The following is a 24,492-nucleotide window of genomic DNA, read 5'->3' on the forward strand; positions in this document are numbered from 1 at the left end:
GACTCTTGCTCGGTATGTCATGCCTTTAGTCCGAGAGTCCTGCAGGAGCGTAGGAACAAGTTGATTCTCAGGGAGTTACTTAAACCCGAGGGGTCTCCGGCGAAGTCTCAGCCAGCGAAAACCCCTAAGCCCACCAAGCCGTCGGCTCCCAGTATGGAGTCGTCGCCAGGTGGAGCGTCTGCTTCTATTTCGGTTCTGGCCGGAACCAAAGTATCTAAATCTCACTCGGCTCCGACCTTGGTGTCGGAACCGTCAGGGAGCCGTAAGCGATCTAGGTCGCCATCCCTATAGTCGATTCGCTCGGTTCCGGGGTCGCCCTTACTACAATCTGAATGGAGCCATCGGTCCCACTCTTCTCGGTCCTCGAGGCTATCCGATCATGACTTGGAGAGAGTGGTTAGTAGACTCCTCAAATCGCAGGCCCTGGCTAAAATGTTAACTAGCCCACCTCATCAGGCTGTGGCTGTTCCTGAAGTAGTTCCTCCTCCGACTCCTCCTGCCAGTTCGGAGCCGGAGTTTGTTGGGGTTCAGATCTTGGAAACTGCTCCGATGCTTCACCTTTCGGCTCCATCATCTGCTCCAATTTCTTCAATGGTTCCATCCTTGGAGGGATCTGGGCACTGAGACTCCCTCGTCAGCTCCGAGGGGGTGAGTGGCATCAGACCCTTGTCTGACCCAGTTCTTCATCTCAGAGCCTCGGCTCAGGTAAACTCAGCTCCTACATCGGCCTCGGAGCCGTCCCTTTCGATGCCGGGGAGGATTCCCATCTTTTCGGAGCGGGGACCCTCTTCTCTGCTGGACAGGGGTGCCTTCGAGGTCATGAGGAGCATGCTGACTTCTGAGTCTGCACCTCGATCAGCCCCTTCGGCTCCTCCCCCAGGGTGCCTGCTTCGGTCTCTGCCCCTCCTCCAGACCCCAAGCGAGGGGATCAAACGCTCCAGGTCATGCCACTAGGTGTATCTTCCTCTTCCGAGGCCTCCCCTGAAATTTCAGAGGAGCCCCCTTGAAAGAGGAAATGTAAGAGGAAACATGTTGACTCCCCGAGTCTGTCACATCAGATACCGACTTGGAGGATTCGGAAGGGTCCCCAAGATCCCCCTCTGAAGATGTCTCTTTCTCAGACATCCTTGAGATCCTTAGGCAGAGGGGGAACTGGACTGCCCTTAACCCTTCTGAGGACGAGTCGATATTCCTGGACGCATTTGGTTCTCGCCCCTCCACCTCCTGGGTGTCTCCGCCTTTCGATCCATTGATGGAAGTAGTGACTCGGAAGGCTGGAACCAACCCCCGCAGGCTCACCAAGTTTATTATGGCCCCTAAAGATAAACTGTTTTTGACAAAGGGTGTCCCCGTTGATGCCATGGTGGTAGCAGCGGCCACGAAAAAGGAGTTGGCTGACAGTTCTGTACCTGTCCATCCCCCTAATGAAGATTCTAGGAAGATGGACAGATACGGGAAGGGGATGTTTTCTTCAGCGACCTTCTCCATGCGGTCGCTGAATTACTTGTGCCACTTCACCCGTCTCCAGAGGGATCTCCTTAAGGAGCTAGGAGATACCCTTCAAGATCCATCAGCTGCAGGGGCTCAAGACAAGATTAACTCCCAGCTGGCGACTCTTAATTCAGTCATCAACTCCTCCATGCGGCTCATTTTGTATGCGGCTGATGGGGCGAGTAGGGCCGCAGGCAGAGGCGTGGCTTTGAGAAGACATGCGTTGAAGCGGTTATGTAACTTTGCTGATCCCTTCAAGGCATCTTTCACCAATACCCCTTTCGATGGTTCGGCTCTGTTTGGACCACAAGAGAAAGATACCCTTACCAGGTGTGAGCAGGAAGGCAAGACTCTCTTTGCCGTGGGAGTCCGTTTTTCCACTCCCTCTAGACCATACCCTAAAGGTCAGAAGAGTGGAAAGATGTGGTTCCAGAAACCCCAGGGAGCCGTGCCTGACACACGTGGCGAGTTTCCCTCCAGAGGCAGAGGAGGGAACAACAATAGACACCACCCGCAGGGCAGAGGGGGTCTGCAGAATCAGGGCAGCAGAGAATCTTTCTCTGACAAGCCCTTCCAGCACACCTGAGGGGCTGCCCGGCTGCCCACCTTCGGAGGCAGTCGGGGGAAGATTGTCTCTGTACCCAGAAGCCTGTCGTCTCATCACACGAGACAGATGGGTACGGTCTATCATATCCAGAGGTTACAAAATCCCCTTTGTCCCCACCCCCTTAAAAGCGAACAAGCCCATCCCAGATGTTCCACCCGGTCTAAGGGAACAGGCAGTACAAGAAATTTCAAAACTGCTGAAAAAACGGGCCATCCAACAAGTCCCAGCAGACCAGCAAGGATCCGGAATTTACTCAAAGTTCTTTTTGGTACCAAAAAAGACAGGGGACTGGAGACCTATTTTGGATCTCAGCAGACTAAACAAGTCTGTTCAAAGAACGAGGTTCTGGATGGTCACGCTTCAGTCCATTCGACCCTTTTTGGGTCAGGACAATTGGATGTGCTCCATAGATCTTCAGGATGTGTACTACCATATCAAAATGGACAGGCGTTCCAGAAGGTTTCTCCACTTCCGTCTGGGAGCCAGTCATTACCAGTTCAGAGCCCTGCCCTTTGGTCTCACCACAGCCCCCAGGGTGTTCACCAAATGTATGGCAGTGGTTACCGCTCACCTGAGATGGCAAGGAATTCCAGGTGTTTCCATATCTAGACAATTGGCTCCTTACTGCTACCAACAGACATCAATTGCTGAGAGCCAGGATTATACCATCCAAACATGCTCCAACTTAGGTATCTCAATAAATTTCGAAAAGTCTGCATTGTCGCCTTGTCAGTCTTTAATCTTTATAGGCGCAAGATTAAATACGAAAGATCTGTCCGCAAGATTTCCAATAGACAGAGTGGCAGACATTCGCCGACACGTACAGGTAGAATTAGGATGCAGAAAGATTCAGGCCAGATTCCTCCTAAAAACCTTGGGTCTCATGGGAGCAGCGATCATATTAGTTCCCCTGGCTCGCTTTCACATGAGGATTCTCCAGTGGATGCTTTTCACCCAATGGTCCTTTCAACAACTTCCTATGTCTCACAGGATAATAATCACGCAGTCATGCAAAGACCACTTGACTTGGTGGATGGTCTCCCCATCAGTACCCCAGGGCAGACCATTTGTCCTTCCTCCTCCAGTTGCCACGGTGACCACGGATGCCTCCCTGATCGGGGGGGGGGGCATTTTCAGGGCAGGACTGTCCAGGGCATCTGGCAACCCCACAAGTACCACTTGCACATAAATGTCTTGGAGATGAGGGTGGTGCTTTTAGCATTGCAAGCTCTTCAGAACTCTCCACCCACTGGGACCATTGCAATTCAGACAGACAATATGTCTGTAGTGTGGTACATCAACAAGCAGGGCGGAACCAAGTCCTATCCCTTATGTCGAGAAGCACTCAGACTATGGCAGTGGGCGACCTCCTCTCAACGGTTTCTGACAGCAACGCACATCCCTGGCAAGTCCAACTTCATAGCGGACAGGCTAAGCAGAGCTATTCTCATGCCTCACGAGTGGTCTCTCAATCGGACAGTAGCGGACAAAATCTTCCGCAAATGGGGTCAGCCTTGCTGTGACCTTTTCGCAACTACTCTCAACAGCAAGTGCAACAATTTCTTCACTCTTTTCCCTCTGCCCGGACACTCCCCCAGAGACGATCTAGTCCACGATTAGCCCCAGGGACTTCTGTATGCATTCCCACCCTTTCCCCTAATTCCCAAACTAATTCAGAAATCTACTGTGCTGGTGTGCAGGATGATCCTCATTGCTCCCTACTGGCCTCGACAAATCTGGTTCCCGTTCCTGCATTGTCACCTTCTAGAGCAGCCTTGGAATCTGGACCCAGTTCTGGACCTCTTGATCCATCAGTCGGGCAGGCTGCACCAATCTCTTCAGTCTCTCAACCTCACTGCTTGGTTGCTCCACTTCCAACCTTAGCCAGGCTTCCCAGCATTTCCCATTCAGTGCGTGAGATTATCCTTTCTTCGCATAAACCTACAACTAGGAAGACTTATGCTAGTAAGTGGAAACGTTTCTCTTTCTGGGCAGAGGCTAGAAATATAGATCCTTTTACGGCCCCTGTCCATAACGTCCCAGACTTTTTAGCAGAACTTTTTCAAGCGGGCTCCTCTTCTGCCACTATTAGAGTTCAATTAGCAGCAAACTGAAATTTCCATACGGGCCTGTCAGAAACCAACATCATGTCCCATAAGCTTTGCAAAGCCTTTCTTAAAGGAACAATCTTGCTCAGGCCTCCAGTGAGAGATCCCCCGCCTCTGTGGGACGTGAATTTGATACTAGCTTCCTTGATACTGCCTCCTTTTGAACCGGCAGCTTCCTGTTCCTTGAAATTGCTTTCTTGGTAAACCCTCTTTTTGGTGGCCATTACTTCAGCGAGGAGAGTTTCTGAACTTCAAGCCCTATGTGTTCGTCCTCCTTACCTAATTTTCCATAAGGATAGGGTTTCACTCAGGACTAATCCTTCGTTTCTTCCTAAGGTCCCCTCTGAAAATAATTTGAATCAATCTATTGATCTACCAGTCTTTTTTCCAAATTATTCCAACAAAGCTGATCACAAATTACACCAGTTGGACGTTCATAGGCAATTACGTTTCTATTTGCATAGGACTGAGCAAATAAGGAAATCAGACCAACTCTTCCTGTCCTATGCGAAGGGCAAGCAGGGTCGACCATTGTCTAAAGTAACCTTATCCAGGTGGTTGTCCTGTATTATTACCCTTATTTATCAGTTGAGGAATAAAGAACTCCCTGCTAAACCTAAAGGCCACTCTACTAGGGCTCTAGCTACGTCGGTAGCCTTTCAAGCAAGACTACCAGTGGAAGCCATTTGTGCGGTGGCCACATGGGCCACCCCTCATACCTTCATTTCACATTATAAATTGGATGTGGCCTCTAGGAGTAGAGCTGATTTTGGTTCCACTATGCTGAAGAGTCTGTTCCGATGAGCCACACAGGACTAAGGTGCTAGGGACGCTGTCCCAACCAGCAAGAATGAAGGCGAGAGAGACAACAACATTAAGAAGTTATGTACCTACCATAACGTTCCATGTTAGTTGTCTTCTTCTCGCCTTCTTTCTTGCGTTCCACCCTCCACCCCCCTAGCCTAGATAGACCGAGAAGAGTCCTCCTACGAGTCTTGTCACTGGCTGAGTCTTACCCGATTTATGTCCTCTATCTTTCTTTAGCCCTATAGCTGAAGTCTAGCTATTTGGACAGTTGTCCTTCTGTATTGTTATGGTGTTAGGTCTTCCAAACGAGATCTGGGGATCTAGCGCCAGGCATTATGGGATATACTGAGGCCTCGAGCTAGTAATTAGCTCTCGAGCTTTAGAAAATGGCCGAGTCGGAGCCAAGAATCGGCTCTGAACCCAACCAGCAAGAAAGAAGGCGAGAGGAGGACAACTAACATGGAACATTATGGTAGGTACATAACTTCTTGTTTTTTATTATTATTTTTTTTTACTTATGACGAGTTTTAAGTTTGCTATTTCTACTACCATTATCTGATCTGATTAATATATAGTGATTAACTAGGTATATCTTCCACATAGAGAAGTTTCTTACACTGTTTTGTTTTTGGACCCACTATACTTGTTTATTGGGTTGTTTGGGACTTCAGGGATACTACGAAGATTACTTGTTTTTCAAGTTTTAGATTACCATCAGTAGTGACTCCAACTAATTTAGTATGGGTGATGACAACCTCCAGGTCAAGTGGTTTGTCCAGATGATATAGTAAAAATAAGTCTGTGCTTGTGGTAGCAGATGGGGGGAATTCAGAAGAAGCTTAAATTGAGATAGAAGGGAATATCGTGGAACAGGTTATAATAGCTTCAGGTATCTAGGAGGTGTGGTGGAGGAGAATCGAAGTGAATGGTAGTGAATGAGGAGGTCAAAGCTAGAATTAGGGGTACTGCAACCACGGGTAGTATATGACAGAAGAATGCCAAAGAAGCTGAAAAGTAAGATGTTAAAAGCAATGGTGAAACCAGTGTTTCTGTGTAGCATGGAAATCTGGACTGTGAATGAAGAGCAGTGGAGAAAGCTTGAGATGATAGAGATGAAATTCCTGAGATGGGTGGTAAAATGCACACTTTGGGACAGATGAAAAGTAAGGCATCAGTGCAGAAGCTAAATTATCCCCGTAGCAGTCAGTGTCAAGGAAAATGGATTATGGTGATTTGGTTGAATGTGGAGGAAAGCTGAATATGATTTGATGAGGACTTGGGAGAGACGGGAAGAAGTCAGGAGGAAATTAGAACATCCAGTCAAGAGATAGGTGTATTGTATAATAGAAGATCTGCAGTAGACAGGAATGCATGTCAAAGGAGGAAGTAGAGCGGCACTGAATCTAGAGAGTTGGCAACAGATGATGTGGCATCCCAACCCCATGTAGAAAAATGGGAAAAGGGGGTTTATGATGATTTTGATGATAACCAAGCAAAACAGAAGCAAGTGCTGAAAAATGCAAACCAAAACAGAAAAAAAATGAAATCAGCACTAAGGAGGGCCACAGCAGCTACGACATCCTTAGTGCTGAATGATTTTGATGATGGTATTATGTCTCTTAACCTGTTAATACTACTAACCATTTTTTTAGTGCTGAATGATTTTGATGATGGTATTATGTCTCTTAACCTGCTAATACTACAACCATTTTTTAACTGTTGGCTTGATTCCCCTTTGATATGATACATGCAACTCTTCAGGTTAAACCTGGAAAAAGGCATACTTTTTCTGATGTACTTACTCATTTAGCAGAAAAATAAATTTAAAGAAACTTCACAAAGACAAATATAGTCTCTCTGTTATTGACATGTATTGTAACCTGCGATACTGTTGTCTGTTTGTGATGGAAGTTGCCCGTTACCTCTACAATACTGCCATCATTTTTAGCATGTTGCAATTGATAAAAAAAAACTCACCAAACAATTCTCCTTATAATTGCTTCACAATTTTGTTAAAATACATAAAACACAGTAAAAAAAAATCTTGATTTAATTTTGGCATAACAAAAGTGAGCAAATGTTGCTGATTAAAATGTTCACCCCTATTAGTACTTGATTTAATTTATCTCTGTTGTTTTTTAACAGTTGAAGGAATGCATTCGTGCTTTGGATCAGGAACATGCACATACTCCTTTTAGACAAAGCAAGCTGACCCAAGTAAGCATTCAATTTGAAATGATGACCTAGTTAAGTTCAAAACAAATGTTTGCCATATAGTTTGTATTATTGTGTCTTTTTCTAATGCTTTCCATTTAAATAATTGCTTGTTCATAGGTTCATAGGTTCATACTAGGCTATCTGCCCTAGGGCATTTATAAGCCTAGCCAGAGTTGTGTGGCTTTCACCACCCCTTAGGTTGAAGAATACTATACCCATTAGTTTGCCGTGCCTCTGTCCAGCAGTGATACAGAGATGATCCCCGGGGTAAACCTACAATCTCCCATCCACTGGTCAAGATTCCTCTTGAACAGAGCCAGTGAGGTGCCCTGTCTCACATGGACCGGGATTCTGTTCCACAGCATAGGGAGTCTCTGGGTGATGAATCTGTACCTCCAGCACGTCCTATTTATATCCGTGTTGAGGTTTAAGTCTCTTGCTCTTGTGGCTCTGGTGGATTTGGATTTTTTGAGGTGGAGCATGTCCATTAATTCCGGGTTGGACATGGTCTTGTATGTCAGGCACAGGTCACCTCTGAGCAGACGGTATGCGACTGAATAGAGCTGGAGTTTCTTCAGTCGGGCAGCATATGGCATATTTTTGAGCCCCTTTATCCTTTTGGTGAGGAACTTTTGGGGTCTTTCCAATTGCTGCAGGTGTCGGGTAAGATACATTCCGAATGGGGCATTGTACTCAATCATTGGTCTAATAAGTGAAGAGTACAGGGGAACAATGACCTCCCTTGATCTGGATATGAATCCCTTCATAATCAGGTGGGCAATGTAGAAGGTCCTCCTAACCACTTTGGCAATGTGAGTGTCAAAAGAAAGGTTACTGTCAACTTGGGTCCCCAGGTCCCTGATAACCTCTTCTGTGCTTAATGGATTGCCACCTATGTGGTAACTTGGGGTTACCTTGTTTTACCAAAGGGTATGACTATACATTTTTTGGCGTTTAGCTTAAGGCCATGGCTCTGGCACCAGTTATCTGTTTCTATGAGACCTCTCTGAAGGATATCTGTGTCTGATGGATTTTCAACTATGGCGCCCAGTTTGCAGTCATCTGCAAACTTTGTCAGCCACAATCCTCCTATGTTTGCCTGCACTTCTGAAAAGTAGATGCCGAACAAGAGGGGCCCAGGACTGAGCCCTGTGGGACACCGCTTGTGACCGGCTTGGAGTCTGACATGGCACCAGCAACTCTAACCCTGTGGGTTCTGTCCTTGAGCCAGTTTGCAACCCATCTTGTGACATATGTTGTATTGGTACATAGAAAGACACTGATAGAAAATGACTCATGTTGTACAGTCACACTGATTGTAGCAGCTATTCCTTATGCAACTTTCTATCTTCCTTGCCCTGTCCTATTATGTTTTTGAAACCATGTATTTTTAAACAACTTTGTAAAATTATCACTTAAGACATATACACACATACATTAATAAAAAAGAAACAAGTCATATTAACATTTTTTTCATTTTAATGCATTGTGCGATACATATATGCTTTCTATTTTTTAGCAATTAGCAGTCACTCCACTTTTAATCACTCAATTCCTGCTTTTCCTTAAACCAAATTTCTCCTCCTGCACAGTATTCTGCATGTATTGTTCCCACAAATTCCATTTATGTTGATGCAAGTTTATCCTTCCCTCTTCTAAAGATCCTATTTCCAGTTCTTTTATCTCCTTTTACAATGTTCAGTACTTCACTTACAGCTGGTTTTGATTTTGATTTCCATTTCTAGAAACACTTTTTTCATAGCCAATAGCATTTAACTTAACGCCTTAATATATTTAGACAAGTCAGATCCTGTGTCCCAGCTCAAGAGTTCTTTAGTTACAGCCATTTGGCCTCCTCCCAGCATTTGTAATAGAGTACTCTCTGGGGAATTTTTAAAATCTGCCAACTTGTTGCACTCCTAAAACCCATGCCCCCAATTGCCTTTGTCTTTTCTATAATACGTCCAGCACTTGCTACCTACATGAAGAAAAATTCTCTAAAGTCTGCTTGGGGTATAAAAATACTTATGCAAACATTTTCAAGTAAACCTCCAAGATTTTGTTACATACTTGAGAGCCAAATGGATGTCCTCACATTGTTCTTTTGTAAAATGTCTTTCTAGTCTCTTTTCCAAATTTTTGCTAACCTCCTTTGATTGATTCTTTCAGTTATACAATATTTTATATGTCCTACTAATCATCCTTTCTTAACACCAGTTTCTGTTCTAGACTTGAATAAAAACTCTACCAGAGCTGGTCTTTCATCTACCACTCCCTGTCCCTTTCTCTTTTCCTTTTCTCTGATATCAGTCCCTTTTAGGCAGTCTCTAACCTGCAGTCCAAACTTTTGCTTTGCCCTATGTTATTCTACTAACTTTCGCTCTCTAATTATTTGTCCCAATACCTTAGTACCTTTGCAAGTTTTCTCCAGAAAATTCCAGCCTCTCTTGCCTATTTGTTGTACCCCTTCTTGCAATCATGCCTATTGACAAAATCTCCTTTCTCCATTCATTTGTTAGCTTAGTTCTTAGAACACTTTCTGCTACTTTATGAATATAATACTGTATGTTGTATGGTTCTTGTTATTCTCCTTAAGAATCTACACTCAAAAAACAGACTCTTTCTTTATTTAACTTCCCTCACCCGTTTCATCATCATCCCTTTCCACTTTGATTTATAACTTTCTGCTTGTGTTATGTACATGAGTCTTAATTGTGTAGCTTTAAAGTATCAGATTATATCATGTAATCCTAAACCGCATTGTTGTATGGGTAGGATCAACCTATCTCAGTTAGCTCTTGCCCATTTCCCCTCCCAAATAGATTTTTCGACTCTCTATTAATTATCATGTACAACTTATCCTCCGATTGATAAAAATATGCCTGAGCAGTACATAAATATAAAGGGACTAAAATATTTCACTTCTTGTATCGTACTGTTGATATCCATAATCGAGCTTCCAGTTTCTCAGTACTTGTATTATCTATTTAGTCTGTTCCCATATTTCCTTAGCTGCCATAACTGAATTATTTTTAATCCATACACCTAAATGCTTCATCTTATTGTGTCCCCATTAAATATGGGTACTGGTGAACTGATTCTTGAGTGAATAATTGTTCACTGCTGCTGCCTTTGTTTTGTCTTCATTAATTTTTATATCCCAAAAAGACTTGGAAAAAGTCACAAAATGTTAGACAACATCACAATGTCGTTTTCTGGATTTATCAAGTTCAAACTAGTATCATCTGTAAATAAAGCTAACTTTTCTTGATTACCATGCCATTTATAAACTTGACTTTGAGAGTCCCTTATTTTCTTAGCCAGTGGCTGTAAATATAAAGCACAAAGAAAAGCACAAGAAAAACAATATTTCCAAACTGTCTACTACCTACAATAACATAGCTAGATTTGTTACTGGGAAGCCTTTCAGAACTCATCACTGTCTGAATCTGCAGCAACTGAACTGGCTTGAACTGACAAACATGTTACTTCTTTCCCAACTTACATTTGTCCAAAGAGCTTTCTACCAATCTCTTAACACACCTGTACTTTCTAACCTCTTAACCCCATATACTAATCTGAACTCACTCCGCTCATCTAGCAAACTGCTAGTTACCCTAACCAAATCTAATAACCTAGCTGGTGACTCCCTCTTCTCAAACTCCATAGGTAAACACTGGAATCAACTTCCTACCGAACTTACTTCCATTCCATCTACTATTCTGTTTAAACAAAAACTCAGAACATACCTCAAAAGCCACTGGATGTGTCCCTGCTCTAATCCTGACTAAATGTTGATTCCCCTCTTAACCCTCTTTTCTCACCCTATTCTGTTGTGCCTCCTCCATTCTCCCCTAAGCTTCCTTCCACCCTACATACTTCTCTCATATACCTCTCCTCCTTATTGGCTATGACTCTTTTCCAGTAAACTTGTATCTCTTATAACTCTACTCTCTCTCTCTATTGTTGTTTCTCTTTCCTCCTTGGTCTTCCACTTTCTCTACTTGCTGTTAAAATAAGCAATAATGTTCAATATGATGTTATTTAGATTATCCAGAAAGTTAAACTCCTTTCCTTTTTAGTAACAATGTACATTTCTCTTTCCTTGGTCTTACATTTTTTTTCTTGTTTTAAACTATGTAATAATATTCATTATGATGTCATTTAGATTGTCTAGAAATTTTTAAGTCCTATTCTTGTTTGGGTAACAATATTCATTGTCTAAGTCCTACCAGTCTGTAATCTGTTAATTGAGCTCATGATATATCTCTTATCTCTATATGTGGAGCTTTTCTCCCCGGGCCTCTACTGAAAATGGAAATATATCCAGCTAGACTAGCCCGGTTAACAAATGTAAAATAAATAATAAATAAAATAAACATAGCAAAGTTAATGTAGACACCTCTGCCTGGTTCCCCTGTTCAAACACAGCTTGTGCGAGAAGAATACTCCCAGATTAATTATTGCCTCTTATTCTTCGCATCTGTTCCTAACTAACCCTATTATTCTATCGGGGAATGAAAATATTTCCTTTACTCTACTCATAAAATCCCACCTGACTATCAAATGCTCTCTGTGCATCAAACTTACCAACAATAGTGGTATTTCATAATATTCTACTTCTCTGTTGATCATTATTCTATTGTTTGCCTTCCCTCCGCAAATCCACAGTGAGCCACATCTGTCAATTCTGGCAAAACTGTTGCCATTCTGTTAGGTAGTATAGACATCAATGCTTTATAAAAGAATTGAAATAGGTCTATATGAAGCGAGGCCTGAAGAGTCTTTACCTTCTTTGGGTAATACAGTGACTACAGCTTCATTCCAAGATGGTAGTGCTTCCTTTTCTTTTAAAATTCTGTTTAACAAAAATTTCCAAATCATTATTACTTTCTTCCCTCCTAACTTCCAAACTTCCACAGGAATATCGTTTGTTCCTGGAGACTTCACAGTTGATTAATTATCCATGACTGTTTATATCTCATCTCTTCCTATCTTAATTAAGTCTCAATTTCCTCTAACCTTAAATAATTAAATCTTCCATAATTATTTCAATTTCTGCCCTTTCTTGAGTTCTACATTCTGCTGCTTTATACAAATGTTCATACACTTTCTGGAATATCATCCTTCTATAGGCTCCCTGGTTATTTTTCGTGTCATAGGCTCCCAAACATTGGCACCAACCCTTTCTTCTTTGGGGTTGCCCAAGCCATTTTGCTAAATAAAATAGTTGCTTAACTGCAACTTTTCTAAACTTATACATATTATCTGAACACTCCCTTATTTTTGCTTTAGTACTCTGTAGTTACTCCTGTTCTTTTTCTTTGACGTTCCCCATATTCTGCAATACTGCAACCTTTCTCATCCTCCCTACATAATTCCTACTGGTTCTCTATTGAAATGATGACATTTGAATTGCCTTGTGCAGAAAAGCCAAAAAAAAAAAGACCAAACACCTAGAGAAGGGCAAATATTGAAAATCACTCTTCTCCTTAAAACTTATTTTTTCAGTTGAGGTAAACCCCATGCACCCTCCTTTGTGTGGGGCAATCCCCAAACATATATATACTAACTCAAAAATCACCATACCTTGGAGAAAAGGGAATATTAAAAAAAAAGGCATTTTGGACTTGGTATTTAAAAGTTTAGTCTTTTGGCCATTCAGTCTCCACATTTCAGGACTCGCTATAGTGGGTCCCAACATTTCAAATGGTAACCTTCCTCTTACTTCTTTCCTATATCTCCCTCTGTTTTTTAAACTTCCACATTTTATCCAACTTACTAGTTAGCCCTTCTGAAGAAATTTCTGTCTTCCCTAATAACTCTGATATAGTTTCCACTACCCATTCCTTAAATTAATCTATTTTAACAGGTAAGTAGAAAATTGCTAATGTCTCATTTTTACTTCATTACCCTGCATCTTTATCTTAAGTTTTATCGGTACACAATCTGAAATAGTTATTGGATATTTGTCAATGCTTTTAATTAAATGCATATGTTCATGTCTCCTAGCCCATTTATTATACCTTGAGGAATAATATCTGCTTCAGTTCCTGCTACTGAATTCACATCTTTCATACTATTTTCATATATTTCTTCAGAAATTTTCCCTCCTCTATTATATTTTCCCTTCTTGGTCTTCCTGATACATACTCACCATTGCAAATCAAGTTCCTGTCCCTACCCATATAATCCCTGCAGAATTCTGATTTTTCCTAACATTTTCTTAAGCCGCATAATAACAGGTTTTTGGTGGAATATAAATACATGCCAGCGTAATTCTCCTCCTTTGCTTAGTAGCCCCTTACTACCACAAATCTACTATTATTGTCTTTTTCCTCCTCTAGCAATATTACAACCCATTTAGCAATTAGTATTATTACTTCCCCTTTCCTTTCTCCTTATATTCTGCTGAATATCCATCATGAAATCCTTACTTTGTCAAATTCATATGTTCATGTCTATCCACATGTTTCTTCGACAACATTGCTGTTAGCTTCCTATATTTCTTAGTGTAATTCAATAATATTTGCTTTTTGTCTATACCTATTCGGCCATTTACATTCCTTGATGGTAATGGTAGGGAAGTCATTACATTAGAAAGCTATTACTCCCACTTATTATACATGACAGTTCTTTTGAATGTGTATTTCCAACTTTTGGTTTACATGCAAGCACTTAGGTTTGACAGGCAGATATTTTCTGTACTTGCTTTATCTCATCTCCATTTGAACCTTTATAAGATATTTGAGACTTTCTGCTTCAATGAAAACACCTAAACATAAAATTAAATGCATTTCATTACCCCATCCCCTTTTCACTTTGAACAAGCAGATGAAACTATGTACATTTTCAACAAATGAAGATTACCTCTGCAGATAGGAGCAGTTGTTCCAGATTGATGGCTACACCCATGAGCATTACCTAATCTAAAATTAAGGTAACCCATAATAAAGTGCATTTTAGAACCTATGTTCCCACTTACAGTGATGGCTTTCTGTTATTTTCTTATCTTTTTCTCCTCCTAGATGTTAAAAATTGCTTTCATGCTTTTAGTAATTATAAACTTTTAACCTTAACACAAAATGCACTGGCTACCTTTAAATAAACTATTTTGTGCACCCTTCTATTAAATGTGTTAAAGTAATGAAACTACTGGGGATGCTGCTACTTCTTGTTTACTTTTCACAGTTTCAATTTTCTTTCACTGAACTGCTTGCTACTTTCTCTTTAAATGTTACATCTCTCTCAGCAAAGAGTGCTCAGAACTCTCAAGATGAATTACTTACACCTGCCAACAGATAGTCTCCAAGTAAAAGTAGTCAACAATGAAAAACAACAGCTAACAACTTTGCACATGTATGAATGAATCTTTGTAAATTTCACTCAGAAGATGATGTACATACTTCCTCGATGAACTTCCTGCACCTCTCAGTGAGGCATGTGTTAATGGTTAAAGCAAGCTAATTACCTTGCAGATGCAGGAAACTTACCATTCTCCATGCCTTTCATCACTTTGTCTCAATATTCAAGCCTTTTTGTTTTAAAAAGCTCTTGTCTATAGCTTAAACCAAGGATATTAATTTAGACATCCACCCCTGTAAAAACAAGGGAAATTATTGTCTTATCTTTACATATAATATGATCAGTACAGTTTCACATACCACCCCAATCCCAGTAGCCCAAGATCAGAACATAATCTTAACTTTAAATTGCTTCTGTCCAGCATTTCTTATCCTGTTACAGTGTAAAGGCTGTATAGCTTCCAACTAAGAACAAGTACTTACTTGGGGGGTGGTGATATTATGGTTAAGGTGTTAACCTCACAGACACAAGGTACAAAGTTTGATTCTCACCTTTGGAAGTGAAATTGACTAGGCTTAAAATGGCCCACAAGGGCAGCTAGCCTAGTACTTGCGTATGAATCTGTGAACTTGATTTACTGTCTTTAACATATATTGTTGTCATTGACAAGACTCCCCCACCTCAGGGTTGAAATACCCCAGATTGCACACTATACAAAACTGCTTTACAATATAGAATGCAATTTATATTATGTATTTATTTTATACAAATATTAATAAAAACAAAAACTGTTTTACTCACAGTTAATTTTTCATTTCCTTCAGTGTCCATTTAAACATTAATGACATGAAGTAGGGTATATACTTTATAGTTCACCCAGGTTTTTAACAAAGTCAACAACATTCTAGTCCTTCTCAGCAACTTTTTCTTATCAAGGCGTATTTCATACATCTCTCATATATGGAATGTGACTGATGGTTTACAGTGGCCCCTTTTATTCACCAATGTCAGTGCTGCTCCATTTCCGAACACTGATCTGCGATTCAAGTCCAAGATAATCTCAAATGTTCTAGTCAACTCCTGTGCTTTTTTTCTATTTGTCACGCATTTTCCTTTGAAACAATGGAAATGAAAATAATTTCACTTGTAAAGTCTATCTATAGACTTTGTTGTCATAAGAATGAGAAGCAGAGTCCCTTTCTGCTTGCTTGTCTCACTCTTTGTTGGATAAACGTTTTTTAAATTTTCACCTTAGTCTATTTGGAATCAAAAATATCTTTGACCCCCAGGAACAAATATACTGAAGACATGCTGCTGTTTATGAGCTTTTAAAGCATTTATTCAGTTTTGTGGCAAAAAAAAAGTCATTTCTCTGATTGTTGTTTTTCTAGTGTGTGCCTCCAAATCTCTTTGCAGAAGGCCAAATTAGCCAGGGACTTAGCTGTTTGGTAATTATTTTTTGTTTAATCAGCACTTGAGAGCTGCTTTGCTGTGCTTTTCCATTAAAAAATTCCAGGAAAAGACATCTTGCGGCAGAGGATGTTTACCTGATCTATATGTATTGGGAAACACTGATAGTTTGTTTAATCTGCACTTGAGAGCTGCTTTTGTTGTGCTTTTACAGTAACAGATTCCAGGGACAGGCACCTTGTGGAAGAATGTGTTTACCTGGGGTATCTGAGTTGGGAAGCAGTGGAGGAAGCTCAAAGTGTGGTAGTCTATTGGCTGAAGGGCATAGGACTCAGTCTACTGTTTTTCTCTACTATAAATCAGGCAAGCTGAAAGACTCTTTGTTCACTTACAGATAACTCTGCAGCACTTCTCCAGTGTTTCAGCTGCATCAAGAACTATCTAAGCTAAGAATATTTTCTTGATTAACTGTACATGTACCTGCTTTATACAGTGATCACTACTGTTTTTGAGCATTTTAAAGCATTTATTTAATTTTGTGCAAAAAAATAATCTTTTCTCTTTTTGTTGGCATTTCCAGCCTGTGTGCCTCCAGATTTTTTGCAAAGGGACAAATTAGCCAGGAACTTAGTTGTCTGGTCATTATTTGTCATTTAATCTGGACTTGAGAGCTGCTTTTGCTGTACTTTTAGATTAAGAAATTCCAGGATCAGACTTCTAGTGACAGAAGGTATTTACCTGGTCTCTCTGAGTTGAAATGCCCTGCAGAAAGCTCACATTCTGGTTATTTATTGACTAGTGTGCATATGAATCAGTTTGCATGCCTTTTTCCTCTCTATGAAGCTGTCAACTGCCCGCGGTGGTTAGTAATGTCCTATATAGAAGACTTCCAAGATGGCTGCACATTAAGTAACAGCTTAACTCAAACTCTCCCAGTGTGAAATTAGAAACTCAACAGAGAAGGCCAGTAGACTTTTTGTGTTTATGGGTGAATTTCAGTAACTGGCTAGTAAATATACTGCCTGGATGCCAGCAAAAAAGAAACACAGAGCACCTGGAAAAATCAGCTAGAAAAAGTGGGGAAGAAACACTGACTGGGGAAAGTTCTGCAGATGTTCAGCAAAAAGCAATGCAATGTCCAACCATGACTTCCAGTAATCTACAGGAAGAGATAAGACAATTGCACACAGACCTGGTTAAAATAAACCAAACACTGATGGATCAGCACAAAAAACAAAAAGATAGAAAAAATGGAAGAAGCTTTAAACAGATATTCATATGAGGTGATAAAGCTGCAAAAATCAGAGGTTGAAATGAAAAAAAGGTTGGATGAATATCAGACTGCTGAGGAAGAGATGTGTTAAAAAAGAATAGAATTAGAGGACAGAGCACGTAGAAAAAACTTGAGATTTTCAGCTATACCAGAGAAGCTGGAAGGAACAGACTGGATTCATTTTATAAAAGCAGAATAAGCAACTGGACTGATTTTCTACAGAAGGAGTTGTTAGTTGAAAGGCACATCATGTGTATGCTCCAAGCCTGGCTATGAGACAGCAATCTAGACCTTTAATAGTAAAGATGCAATCCTACCAGCAGAAGGACAAAAAATAATAGAACTGGAAGGCAGCAGAGTATTTGTGGAGAATGATTACTCAACTGTACACCAGGCAGGAGGGGAGTAAATTAATTCCACTATTCAGGGAATGTGGAGACACAGGTGTGAGATTAAAACTGTTGTACTTGTACCCAGCTGTCTTCAAGGTATTCTTCCCTGGAAGGACAAAATCATTTCTTATGAAGTAAATGCTAAGGAGGGAGTACAAAAGTTTGTCCAACAAAAAGTGAGCTGTGAAACAGAAGGAGATTTTGACTCTTCTTCTTCTGGTAATAAAGACCACAGAAAGAATGTACCTGTGAAACCTTTTTTTCATGGTTTCAATGGAAACTTTTGGAGAGAAGGAAGGGAGCATAAGAGTTGACTAGAAGAGTTGAGAGTAAGTTGGAAATGAAGCAGACAGGATTTGAGAGATGGAGATTAACAGTACTACAACCAGTAACTTAATGTGGGATTACAATGCAGTAATTATGTTTGTGAAATAGGACAAAATAAGTTGTATGGTTTATTTTGCATGCTGTAAAATACATTTTTCTCAGATATTTTTTTTAAGTGTAATGGGGATTGTAAATAAATGCTGTTCTTTTTTTCTCTTTCTTACATCTCTCTCTCTTCTTGTTCAGTTTTAAGAAATGTAGGCAATGCAGTGTAAAGCCTAGTTAAAAGAGCATGACAAAAGAAAAACATGAATGTGCTTTTTCTCATTCTTGCATGGGGGATTGGCTGGATTAAGGACCTTATACTGATTTAATAACAAGTTTTAAGAGAAAGCAAGTAAATTAAAAAGAATATATGAATATTATTAGGCTTTTTTCTAGCAAAGGAATGTATGAGTAGTAGCAAATCAGTATCTGGCCATCATGTCTCCATGGAAATAATCTGATAAAGAGAAATTGGTTACAGTCTGGTGGAGAGTGTTTGGCTGGGGGGTGGAGAAACTCACTAGGATGTTCTTTGGAAAGCGCTTGGGTTTTTTTTCCAGCTGGGAGAGATGTAAAGATAAGACAAAACCAGTTAGCACTTAGTAGAAGCACAGGCTGCACCATGCGTCTTAGCATGGATAACCTTTCTTTTAGGTTAACTCGTTTGTGAATGTGGCTGTCAGTTTGGGACATTTGTTCCTATTGGGGGGTAAGCCTTCAGTATTTGAAGATGTACATAGTTTGTGTGTTAGTATTAATAGGTTTTAGGGAGTACTGAGTTTTTTCTCTCTTTTTTTGAGGGCTTTCAGTAAAGCAAAATATTTTATAAAATGTGACATAGACTCAAACTGGTATGACAAGAAACAACTATAGAAAAGTTCAACCTGCCAGACAGTGTATGCATGTAACACAAAAGCTGAAGCTAGACATATACATAAAAAAGGTGGGAATAATAACTTTTAAATAAAATGATGTTTTCTGTAATGTCTTTAAATGCCATTGGGCTCACAGATAAATACAAAAAATAAAGAATAGTACACTATATTAAAAACATAGAGTGCAAATAGATAGATATGTTATAGGAGACACACCTGGAAAGAACTGAACATGTGAATTTGATAAAGAAAGGTTTTCAGGATGGTTATTCAGTGGAATGTCTGGAACAAAGGAAAAGAGGAGTACTTTTATTAATTACAAGAGCAGCTCCAGCAGAGATAGAAGACAATAAAAAAGATAATGGCAGATTTGTAGTGCTAAAGGGCTATTGGCAAGAGAGGAGGATTACAGTGATGTGTATTTATATTCTACCTAAAACTGCTGTAATGGAGTTTAAGAAAATTCTGGGAGAAATGATCAGTTTTCAGTAATGAATATTACTTATAGGTGGGGCAGGAACTTGATTTGCAGCAGTGAAGATGTGTCTGGGGAGGCCAGAAGAGAAAATATAACAAAGGAGGGTATATTTTTTGAAGAAATTTATGAAAATATTTGCCATGGAAGATGTAAATTCAGTAATAGGAGTTTGGAGTGAATTTACATATTATTCCCCAAGATATAAAATTTGTGCTAGGCTAGACAGAATTTACATTTGGCAGGAACATGTGCATTTAACTGAAGGTCTTGATATGCACCAATAAATATTTCAGATGATGCGCCAATAATAACTAAAATAAAAACCTAGAGTAATGAAATAAAAATGAGGCACTGGTGCTTTTCCATGTATCTGTTGAAAAGAGAGGAATTTAAGGATTGGGTAGTGGAGATTATTCAAGAGCTATTCTACAGGGTAGAAATTACTTCTGAAAATATAGCTAAGGAGTGGGATAAAATTAAAGTGGAGTTAAAAATAGGGTGGAAATAAAAGAAAGGGGGCTATGGTTAAGAAGTAACAGTGATTATTTAGAGGGGCTGACAAATGTTATAGAATTGCAGAACAGGGAGATATTACAGACCAAAAAGAGGACTGACTGCAGAATGCTAAGCAGAAAATAACCAATTGCCTTGATAATGTACACGAGTTTAGAAAGACTGCTTTTAAGCAACTGTTTTTTGATAATAGTACTAGACCACACAAACATTTAGTGCGGCAACTCCGGCAACAGAAAGTAGAAGGGGCTGTCACCAAACTTAGGGAGCCAGCAATAAGGAAGATAAGAAATCCTGTAGAAGTATTAGAAATATTTTGGAAATTCTATGAAAGTCTGTACAAAGAAGATAAGTATGGAAATCAAGAAAAGATACAAATGGAAATGTTTATGCAAGAATTAAATATGCCAAAGACAGAGGTACATGAGGCTGAATTACTAATGGTTAGGATAGGAGAAGATGAGATAAAAATTGTGATGTATAACCAATCTACAGGAAAGTCCCCAGGAATAGATGGTATTCCTGAGGAAGTTTGGAAGCTAGGAGGGAAAACTGATAAAGATCTGGAAGGTATTATTTAACAGCATTTTAAGAGGAGGAGAAGTACCAACATCCTGGAAGAAAGCAGTGGTGGCTGCAAAACCTAAAGAGGGCAAAGATCCATCAGATCCAGCTTCATATAGGCTCATTTCAGTACTAAAGTATGATTATCAAGTGTTTGTGTCTATAATGGCTAAAGGAATGGCAAAAGGAATGCCAAAATTGATAGATATGAATGATTGTAGTCTTGTGGAGGGGAGGCAAACATCTGACAACTTTAACAGAACATTGATGATCCAGACGAAAGCAGAATGTAAGAGAATACCATTGTTGGTGGTGGGTCTTGATGCAGAGAAAGCATTTAACAGAGTAAGCTGGGATTTTATGAGCAGGATAATAAGTATTTGCATTTCCTCAAAAATTATAAAGTTGATTAGGAGGATATATGAGGGATCGGAGGTGAAAATTAAAGTGGATGTGGTCCTCTCTGATAATTTCAGCTTGAGCAGAGGAACCAGGCAGGGGTGCCCTCTTTCCCCTTTGTTAGTTTCATTATGTTTGGAACCACTGGCAAAGAAAATAAGGGACTCAGAAATTCAAGGATATAATTGGTATGGTAGTCAAGAAAAGCTGGCTCTGTTTGCAGTTGATTTTATTTTATAAAATAACTCTCCTGGGTAAAATTACCTTAGATAATGTCCCATAATCAATTGACAATGGCACATAAAATACTTCCTGAACATGAAAAAACACCATCTGTCCAGAACATAATAGTACCTTATTCCAACAACTGTACACTACGCTCCACCAACAATTTCTTGCTAAAAGTAACCAGGGCTACAAATACTACAGGAAAAGCACTTTACTCCAGTCATGTACTTAAAGCATGCAATTGAGCCATTCTAAAAGATCTTCCACTGGATGATGCTACTCAGTGTCAGAAGTCTAAACCTCAAAATGCACGCACTCGAGGCATTCCTCACTATGGAGAAAATCGATATATGTGCAGTAACAGAAACCTGGTTTAAGGCTCCAGAGAGCACCCCAGCACTACCAGGCTACAACTCATACCATACATTCCGGCCACAGAACCTGGACCGAAATACAAAAGGCGGGGGCGTATCCATATTCATCATGGATACCTACACCTCCAGGTTAGTGGCACAGCACAATGCTTCAGAGATCATCCACGTGCAACTAACAATGGGCAAAACAGCAATTCAAATTGTAGCTTGCTACAGATCACCCACCATGTCCCAGGACCCCCATTCCGCATTTCTGGAAACACTGGGAAATATAAAGGTCCTACCAAACACCCTAATATTGGGTGATTTCAATTACCCAAACATTAATTGGGAGAACTACTCAAGTACTAACTCCCTTGCCTAACATTTCCTAGAATTTATAAACTCAAATGCCCTGGATCAACTGGTCAACACTCCCACCAGAGGTGACAACATATTGGACCTGGTCATCATCAACATGGGTGACCGGTGCTCCACACCGGAGGTCAACCCCTCACTGGTTAGATCTGACCATAAACAAATCACTTTGGATATCCACATTCCGCCCCCACCCCCAGACAAGGAAACCACAGTGAAAAACTTTTCAAAAGCAAACTTCATGTTACTTAAGACCGAAGTGGAAAGTTTCAAAGCCGCCCCCATGCTAGAGGATAACATTGTCCAAGCTGCAAAATCCTTTACTAATGCATTCTACGGGCACCTACAAGAATGCATGGATCGTGCTATCCCAAGCAAAATCAAGACTCACTCCTCCAAGAAAAGGGAACCAGTCTGGTGGTCTCCTGCCATAAACAAGCTATACAGTAGAAGGAGGAAACTAGTACAGAAAAGAGTAAAATTCCAAGAAGGGATGATATCCCTGTTCAGTATCAGCAAGAAACTACGATCCCTCATAAAATCATCCAGGGCGAGTTTCAAAAGAAAAATTGCCAAGGACTCCAAAGATAACCACAAGGCATTCTTTAGCTATGTCAAGAATCTAAGTGGCAATGCTCAGATCTGCTTGGAGTTAGTGCAGAATGGTACAAAATACACTAAACTGACCAATATTGCCAGCATCCTGGCAGACAGGTTCAGCGCAAACTTCACTCCCAAAAGGGCCCATAACCATACCAGAAGAATGTAGAGCTCCTGAAATCACAGGCACTCAGGTTAAAACAGCCCTCTCCAAAACCAAAAACACAACATCAATGGGACCGGACGGAGTCCCAGGCTACGTCCTACATGAGCTCAAAGACAAACCTAACCCCTCACCTAAACACACTGTTCAAATTTAGCCTCTCCACAGGTTACATGCCCATAGAGTGGCGCACAGCAACTGTTATTCCGCTTCACAAAGGCGGAGCCACAACAGACCCTGGGAACTATCGCTCTATAAGCCTGACTAGCTTGGTCTGCAAGGCTATGGAGCGCATCATCATGGAACTCATTAACAGAGACATTGGGAACCTCCAAACACTGCACCCTACCCAGTTCGGCTTTGTTAAGGGCAGATCATGCCTCCTAAACCTGGCGGACTTCTTTGAGACCATTACCAAGGCTATAGATGAGGGAAAGGTGGTACACACAGCCTACCTAGACCTCACAAAGGCCTTTGACACCATTCCCTATTGTGGTATTATAGACAAATTCACCAGCCTGAACATAAACCCCTACGTCACAAGATGAGTTGCCAACTGGCTCACGGACAGAACCCACATGGTAGGAGTTGCGGGAGCTAGGTCTGACTCTAAACCGGTTACAAGTGGCGTTCCCCAGGGCACAGTCTTAGGACCCCTCCTGTTCACCATATACTTCTCAGAGGTACAGGCAAGCACAGGAGGACTATGGCTGACCAAGTTCACAGACGACTGCAAACTAGGGGCTATAATTGACTCTCTGGATGACACAGACATCCTCCAAAAGGGTCTCACTGAGATGGACACCTGGTGTCAAAATCATGGCCTCAAGCTAAATGCCAAAAAGTGCATAGTCATCCCCTTTGGAAAAAACAAGGTACCCACAAACTACCACATAGGTGGTAGTCCCCTAAATACGGAAGACGTAATAAGGGATCTGGGGACCCAAGTAGATAGTAAACTCTCCTTTGATAATCACATTGCCAAAGTGGTTAGAAAATCCTTCTACGTGGCACACCTCAGCACAAAAGGGTTTGCATCCAGATCAAAAGAGGTCATTGTGCCCCTCTACTCATCACTCATGAGATCCATTATAGAGTACAACACCCCATTTGGGATATATCTTTCAAGACACCTGCAACAGCTGGAAAGACCACAGAAGTACCTCACCAAGAGGATCACTGGACTCAAACAGATGCCCTATGCAGCTCAACTGAACAAACTCCAGCTGTACTCTGTTGCATACCACCTACTCAGAGGTGATCTCTGCCTGACATACAAGGCCATGTCCAACCCAGAACTGATCAACATGCTCCACCTAAAGAAAAGCTTATCCCCTTGAGCCACACGCTCTAGGGATCTAAACCTCACCACAACAGTAAATGGGAAGTGCTGGAGGGATAGATTCCTGTCACAGAGACTTCCCATGCTTTGGAACAAGATTCCAATCTACATTAGGCAGAGCTCCTCGCTAACACTGTTCAAGAGAAACCTTGACGAGTGGATGGGAAACAGAAAGTTTACCCCGGGGATCACTTCAGTGGCTCTGCTGGACAGAGGCACAGGGAACTTATCTAAGGGTTGGCGAAAGCCAACACATTCTGGCTAGACTTATAAATGCCTTCGGGCAGATATCCTAGTACCTACCTATGAACCTTTTAACCTATGATGCTGTAGCCTATTTTAATTCTAAATTCCTTACCATTCTAGATTCCCACGCTCCTGCCCGCACCCTTAGAGCCAAAACTAAGACTGCCTCCTGGCACTGTAAAGTAACCAAAACCAAAATCATAGCAAGAAATGAACCATGGGACAAATGGTGTACCTCAAAAGACCCACTCAACCATATTAAATTCCAGCAGCTAAGGAATGATACTAAGAAAGCCATATTGTTGGACAAAAAAAACTTCTATCGACACCTTCAACAAAAGCATCAGAACAAACCTCAAAAGTTTTGGGCA

At 40.9% G+C, this 24,492-nt stretch overlaps 1 protein-coding gene across 1 annotated transcript in view; it reads left to right on the forward strand.

Moving 5' to 3' along the window:
• KIF24 (kinesin family member 24) overlaps positions 1-24,492 on the forward strand; it is a 2,255,161-nt gene that overhangs the window by 1,809,234 nt on the left and 421,435 nt on the right. The window contains exon 9 of the mRNA XM_044087249.1: positions 7,159-7,230. Within this exon, the coding sequence (XP_043943184.1) occupies positions 7,159-7,230 (72 nt within the window). The remainder of the gene's footprint in view (positions 1-7,158; positions 7,231-24,492) is intronic.

Source organism: Protopterus annectens, chromosome 1.part1, assembly GCF_019279795.1.
Source record: "Protopterus annectens isolate FY-2018-M chromosome 1.part1, PAN1.0, whole genome shotgun sequence".
In the NCBI taxonomy this organism is placed as follows: Eukaryota; Metazoa; Chordata; order Ceratodontiformes; family Protopteridae; genus Protopterus; species Protopterus annectens.